This window comes from Contarinia nasturtii, unplaced genomic scaffold, assembly GCF_009176525.2.
Source record: "Contarinia nasturtii isolate CC-2019 unplaced genomic scaffold, AAFC_CNas_1.1 Cnas_scaffold_1435, whole genome shotgun sequence".
Taxonomy (NCBI): domain Eukaryota; kingdom Metazoa; phylum Arthropoda; class Insecta; order Diptera; family Cecidomyiidae; genus Contarinia; species Contarinia nasturtii.
Genome location: NW_022198772.1, coordinates 99309 through 106288, shown reverse-complemented (window position 1 = coordinate 106288; position 6980 = coordinate 99309). Strand labels below are relative to the sequence as shown.

Sequence of the window (6980 nt, the reverse complement as noted above, 5' to 3'; positions counted from 1 at the left end):
ACGGTTTTTATTCGACAACATAATTCCATTTATTCAAAGAAAATCGAGTATCTCATTTAAATATAGAGTTGAACGACACTAGTGGAATTCTTAAAATAAATCCAAATTTTTGTGTCGTAGTCGATCGATTAAAATTGCATCATGAACATTGGATCAGCCATGGGGACCATCGAAGAATTCCAAGAATATCTGTCATCATTACATCATATGACATTGAATTCCTTGCGCTATTTTAAGAGAATTGGCGTAAAATTCGACAAAAACTTTGAAACTGCATTATTGCGATTAACCAACAAGTGGTAGGCAGACATTGTGGTTACTCTCTAATTTTTCATTCTGACTCAATCAACTTTTTTCAATTGAAATGTTTAGCATTGCTGAATCGTACAGGGTGTTTTTGACCGAGCTGCAAGCATCATCCACGCTCCCATCGAATCCGGATCAGAATTTGCTGCATGCAAGTAGTGGAGTTGCTAAGCGGGAATCAACTTCCAAAGAAGAAGAATCGCCGAGCAAACAGCCCAAGCCAAACGACGGCAACACCTCAAAGTTGCATGACCTTTTTGGTACTGATGGTGAGTTTCATTCCCTCTTTATAAAAAATGACAAAATAATTATAAACTTTTATCTTGTCGTCCCATCCCAGTTTCCGAATCATCTGTTGTGCTTACTACACCACCAGATGGCGTGGCATACGATCCCCAAAAATTTGATTTGGACTCGAGCATTTTCAAAGAATTGCCATCATCACCGAAAGGTTCCGATTTCTATGCCGATGAATTGAAGAAGCAGAATGAAATCATGCAAGATTTGATGATCAAAGGCATTACACCGACGGATGGGGAAAATTTAATTAATATATTCCTAAAGCTGTGTCAAGTTATCAATGCAAATGTGAATCCATCCAACATTACCAGCATTGCACGAAGTGACACCAAAAGCGATACGATCATTGTCAAATTCAAGAATCTCAATGACAAAATCCGCGTACGCAGACTTTCCAGCGACCAAGAACTATGGGCGTGCGACTTGACTTATATACCACCCGGTGGAAAGAATTCAAAGGTCTGTGTTGGCAATCATTTGACACCATTTTTCTACCCGATTCAACAATTGGCGAAAAAAGCTCGAAGCAAAGGGAAACTACATTCATACCAACTGTGCAACGATGGATTGTTCGTGAAGAAAAGACGAAGTAGCCAGGGACGAATGGTGCTATCCGAAGAACAACTTCACATTTATATTGACAGCAAATAACATTTTTTTAAAGAATGCTTTTGTACTTTAATGGTCATTAAATGCACGCAATTTGCCTGAATTGACACACTGCCAAAATTATTCATGATTTTTTTCCATTTTTCTGACATTTTTAGAGTCATTATACTATTTGTTATATACAATGTTTTTGGTGCTTCAATTTTTTTGGGACCTCAAAGAGTCCACCAAATTCAGAGAAGGATTCAAGAATTTTATATGGATTTTATTTTTGGTATGAAAAATGCTGAAAAGTGGCGTCGTTCTCATACACAGAAGGTAGCATTATCAATGGATCTATTTAAGGTATTTTTCCTCTGACTATCCGGACCATTTCCGAACCTTTTCTTCAATTCAGGAAGCAGTGATGATAAATTTGCTTCTACTTTGCTACTTTTTTCATGTGGCAGCACAAAGTTGTATGTATTTGTGTCCAAAAGAAAGCAATTTGTTGAAAAAAAATGAAATAAATTAATTAGTTCTACACATTTTGTCAAGTAATATTCCTCAAGGCATTGAAGATTTTCGATTTTTCCAGAACTATAGTCAATCTTCTAATGTAGACCATCAAACATAGGGAAGTATGCACACCAATACAAACATTTGCGCCGAAATATTAGAGTAGAATTGGCTGTAGTAGTGGTGGTTTGTTTGTATTATCTCATTCAACTGTCACTCATATATGTGTCATTCACATTCATAGTGCCCGTGACGTTTGAGCTAACCGTATCGTATCAAAAATTATCAGTGAAACCATAAAATAGGTAAAATCAATTATTTTCCACTGAAAATAATTGTCGGGATGGAAAAATTATCTTGCTATACATATACTGGACCTTACCAAAAAATCTCGACCGGATTTTTTTAGAATGGAACTTTTAGTGATTTACTGATAAACTTTGTTAATTTCCACACTTGTTTTTCTATTGTTCTGTTGGGTAATTTCATTCTCTTGTTATATTCTAGTCATCACCATGAGCAAAAGTAATGAAAAACTGTTGGACAACATTTATGAAGACCATCGATTGAATATTGAAAATAATTTGCGGCAAATTGTCAACAGCTATGCCACATCTATCAGCCGATCAGCCTCCAGTGATGATGAAATGAGACTGTTTTTTGAATCGTTCCGTAAACGGTGAGTGATTGCATTGTTTTTTTACATTTGGTGTGGAGCTTGCTCTGTGTTAAGTATCCGGCTATTGATAATTGCTGATCATCTGCAATTCTGCAGTTTGACCGAACTGAACACATTAATTTCGAGTAGTACAATACTGGTTGCTAGTGAATCAACATCAGATCAACAGCAATCATCAATAGCATGACATGATTCGGTGGTAGTCATGGCTGTGATGGACACCATATTCCATTAGCTTTGACTTACGGCAATAATAAGTCCGTCTGGTGAGGTAAACACAGGTTAGAAATAGGCATCATTGCAAGCCACTGGATCAGTTACCGTTATTTATAGTTGTTACTCAGCAGTTAGCTCCACTTTAGGCAGAGCTATTATTGGTTACTTAAGTTCTGCACCTGAATTCAAGAAAGAGCGAAATTTACAAAAAAAGTGCCTGCACCGTCGTGGTGCCAATAACAGCTCTAAGCTTAGGTCTGGTTGTTATTTTATAAAATCACGTATATTTTGTTTGATTTTGCATGTTTTACAGTGTGAAGAACCTTTGCAGAGGTGCTTGTGCAAAACGTATGGCAAGCATAAAGGAAGAGCAAATAAGCCTACTGACAAGCAACGGGAACGTTAACGAAACAGATTTGGCTTCCAAACCATTGAACAAAGACGATGAAGTCGATGAAAAGGCAGCCCTGACTAAAGTAAGCTCAACCCTTACCGATGAACCAACGCCACTGACCACAATTTCCGATATGGATATTGATCAGTTTCTTCTACGTGCACAAAATCGCGTTGCTTTGGCTCCAAAACGACCAAGTTTTGAAGACTCGTCGACCGAGAACAGTCCAAAACGGCAATACCCCTCGGAAAAGTCCGAAATAACAAAAAACAAAGTCAAACATCTCTCGTCGAAAATGGCCAAAAACCTGAGAAGCCACCTACCATCGATATTGGACACCGCATTGCTATCCTCAGGTCGAATCCGTGCATTTTGTTTCTTTTGCGAGCAAACAATGGAAGAGAGTCTTGACGCTTGGAAAGTTCATTTATTAAAGCATACAGGTGAAAAAGAGTATTATTGCAGCGGTTGCCATACGGAGCTGTCATCAAAAGACTCGCCAGAACATTGTATGGGACATGTGATTCGAGAAACATTTTCCGATGCAAATTTGCAAGCATTCATGTGCAACATTTGTGACTACATAAAGGTCAACAACAATGAGGTCATCGAACATATTAAAAACGATCACACAAAATCGATGCAAGGGGCCAGTGACCATGTGAAAAAAGTCACATTAATTCCAAATGTGTGTCGTCTTACAGTGCAGGTCGTGTCAAAGTATAAGTTTGTTCCAGCCGCTTGTCGTTATGACTGTGGCATTGAAGATTGCATTATGATTTGCTACAATAAAAACGAGTTCAAAGATCACTTTTTTAAAGAGCATCCGGGTGACAAAAAATACGTATGTACCCATTGCAAAGAAGAAATTATACGAAATGCTACGGACGATCAAGGTTTTTTCCTGGCCATCATTAGGCATTTGGAGCTTCATGACAGTTGTTTGTACCAGTGTGGCGTGTGCAATATGCAATTTGTCGGCGACGCAGATGTCATTGAACATTTTTCCATGGAACACAGTGCCAGCGATTGTTTGTACCACCGTGAGATTCGAAGTGTTAAACAGACGGAAAATTTGGACGAGATCAACATTTTATTCGAGTGTAATTTATTTTTTACTATTTCTTTACTGAAGAATTGCTATCCATTCCCTCGAATATTTTTCCTTGTTGATTAATTTTCATTATTTATTTTCTTTGATTCACCCTAGGTAATTTATGTTCGGCACGTTTTTTCAATCAGTCCACTGCATCGAATCATTATTTGAAGCTCCACAACTCAATCAATTTTGATTTGACGCTGATTAAACTGGTGAAAAAGGTGAATGACACCAAATGGTCCAAATCAATGGAATGGAACATGAAACTACAGCAACATTTCGTGTGTAATTGGTGTGGCGACACGTACAAGATCAAAGAAAATTTTGTCCATCACCACGTCGAGCGGCACCAATTCAAAGAATTGTCTATTGGATTCAGGGGCATTTACTTGACGGACAATTCAGATGAACCATGGTCGAGATTTGACCAATATTTAGTGTACTACTGTCAACACTGTTGCAGTGTTGCAATTTTTGGCGACGTCAATGATGTTTATAGTCACTGGAAATTAGTTCATGAACAAACAAAGCCAGTGAAACCATTCCGTTTCATGGTTGCGCAACTGGTACTCTGCAATTATTGCAATGAGGTGAGTACTTTTGAAGGTTTGAAAATCCATCAAGCCAAACAACATCCAAAGAGCGTGTTTTCCATTCGAAATCTATTGAATCGGTCGAATTGCGGTCTATGTTCGGATGCTGCCAATGATCTTGTTCATCATTCAATTGAACAAAATCACCAGACGTTGCTTGAAATGAAAATTTTCAATCCGATCGCGATGTCCGAAGATATATTGAAGAAACTGGTTAATGTTAAGGGGCACAAAAAACGCAAATGCAAACATTGCACCGAGGTGTTCGAGACAAAAGACAAATTTTATGAACATCATGATCATAAACATCAATCAATCAAAGCAAAATATGAGAAAATTTATGACAACGGAAGCATACACATGATTTGTGGCTGCTGTAAAATCAAAATCAATCCAGAACATCTATTCGATCATCTTAAATATCATGGTATTTCGTCGATTGAACATTTGAAAACCTTTTATTGGGAAACAATGGTGGTACTAGGTAATGGACTTATTTTGAACAAGTACAATTTTTTTGGCACTGAAGTTGATGACAGTAAAGATTTTTTCGACGAAATCGAGACACACGATTGGAGTTATAAGTAATTAGATATGACGAATTGGGATTTAAATTTTTTTTTGTACGAATTTATTGATAACGAATGACACTCAAAAGTTAAAATTCAAACTTACTTCTGAATATAAAAAAATTGCAAGGGATATATCGCTTGAAAATAATTGAAAATTATTTAAAAAAAAAATTTAAAAAAAATATTGAAATCTATGGAATTATTTAAATTATTTTCTCAAAATTTTTGAAAATTATTTAAAAAAAAAATTTAATTTTTTCATTTATTCAATTATTTTTCAAGTGATTTCCCATATAATGCAAAAAAAAAAATTATTCAATTAAAATTAAAAAAAATATGACGACTATATGAAAAACGTATACATTTAACGGAAAAATATGAAAAATAGTTTTACATTTATTGAAAATTAGTTGTAATACTTTTGCACTAAAAATTACATTTTTTGATCAATAAAACATTTTTTTCTAAATTTTTTGTAATAACTGAAATTGATCGAATTAAATTTGTCTCTTTCATAGCTTAAAATAAAAATCTCTTTCACAATTTTAATTTATAGCTTTTTTAGGTTTTCGACGGAATTATTTTTCGGAGTTTTCAGAGCAGAAAATCATGATGTATGAAGTAATACCGGGTGCTGTTTAATGCGCTATTAGTTATGGCACATTAATACTCAGCTGTTACACACGAGGGGCTTAATATTTGGACTGGATCGAGCCAATTGTTTGGCCAATTTACAATTGTTTATTTTATTGTATTTTGCACTAATTGGCTTCTGGCTATTTTTGATATGTCATTGTTTTTCATTTACAAATTATTCACAAATCGTTTTAGTTTTTTAAACAATGTTTGTACGGACATGGTTTTTCTGTGAAATTGACGCCAAATTGTGTGAAATGAATACAATTTTTAATTTCAAATTGTTCAAGCAATTGGTTCAATCCAGTCAAACTAGAAAACGACTCGCGTGCAAATACTGCGAATAAATTTTCACTGACCAGCCCAAAATGCGATCTATAGATGAGAAATTGAATTTCAGCTGCTAATTGATCTTTTTTATCGTTGTAATTATTGTACATTAAAAATCTCTAATCGAACGCGGAGACAATGTATTATTAATATTTGGAATTCAGAATATTTAAAATGTACCCGCGTTCGATTAGAGCTTTAAGATACAATTGGGAAGGCGATTGTTCAATCAGTTTGGTAAGCCGAACAAGTACTTTTTTTAATCACCAGCTTTAAAATACTTATGGTCCCCATGAAGTGCAAGCTCAGACTAACCTATTACGCCACATTCGTGGTCAATATAAAACCTAGTATAAAACGCAATAAATGAATTTTTCTTATCACTTTTTCGATTCGCATATTAGGGTGGGGTGACAAAAATAGTTTCGAAAATTGATAAGGAAACACGTCTGGGGAATTCATATGACTAAAATGGAAATTACATTTTTTGACACGACTTTGGACTTTTTGATAATTTTTATTGCAAAAACAGTCTGTGGATGATAAGACTCCAATCGGAACTTTCACGAAAAATATGTGTTACCACCCTCTTTTCATATTATGTTTTGACCTTCCAGTTTCTTATCATATAAAATGATTTGCCAAAATCTACTAAAAATACTTTCATTTTTTTATCATCACAATTTAAGTCGTAACATTCTATTTGTTACATCACTGGGAATTTCCCATCCACAGATTTTTTCTCATG

At 35.2% G+C, this 6980-nt stretch overlaps 2 protein-coding genes across 2 annotated transcripts; both read left to right on the top strand.

Annotated features, from left to right (window-relative positions):
- Positions 1–24: 24 nt before the first annotated feature.
- On the top strand, positions 25–1335 carry LOC116346195. Its single transcript, XM_031776133.1, has 3 exons — positions 25–299; positions 373–575; positions 647–1335. Exons 1-3 carry the CDS (start codon positions 142–144, stop codon positions 1255–1257), a joined length of 972 nt encoding a protein of 323 aa, XP_031631993.1. The 5' UTR covers positions 25–141; the 3' UTR covers positions 1258–1335.
- A 623-nt stretch (positions 1336–1958) lies between these two features.
- Positions 1959–5390, top strand: LOC116346161 (zinc finger protein 808-like). The gene is made up of 4 exons (XM_031776096.1): positions 1959–2018; positions 2221–2392; positions 2922–4105; positions 4213–5390. Exons 2-4 carry the CDS (start codon positions 2229–2231, stop codon positions 5280–5282), a joined length of 2418 nt encoding a protein of 805 aa, XP_031631956.1. The 5' UTR covers positions 1959–2018; positions 2221–2228; the 3' UTR covers positions 5283–5390.
- The last annotated feature ends 1590 nt before the right edge of the window (positions 5391–6980 follow it).

What these genes read in the sequence shown, in the direction of transcription:
- LOC116346195 (XM_031776133.1), top strand. Translation starts at nt 142, where the DNA reads ATGAACATTGGATCAGCCATGGGGACCATCGAAGAATTCCAAGAATAT. An exon ending in TTGCGATTAACCAACAAGTG is followed by an intron (nt 300 to 372) that starts GTAGGCAGACAT and finishes TGAAATGTTTAG; the next exon opens with CATTGCTGAATCGTACAGGG. An exon ending in TGACCTTTTTGGTACTGATG is followed by an intron (nt 576 to 646) that starts GTGAGTTTCATT and finishes GTCCCATCCCAG; the next exon opens with TTTCCGAATCATCTGTTGTG.
- LOC116346161 (XM_031776096.1), top strand. Translation starts at nt 2,229, where the DNA reads ATGAGCAAAAGTAATGAAAAACTGTTGGACAACATTTATGAAGACCAT. An exon ending in TTTGAATCGTTCCGTAAACG is followed by an intron (nt 2,393 to 2,921) that starts GTGAGTGATTGC and finishes CATGTTTTACAG; the next exon opens with TGTGAAGAACCTTTGCAGAG. An exon ending in GATCAACATTTTATTCGAGT is followed by an intron (nt 4,106 to 4,212) that starts GTAATTTATTTT and finishes GATTCACCCTAG; the next exon opens with GTAATTTATGTTCGGCACGT.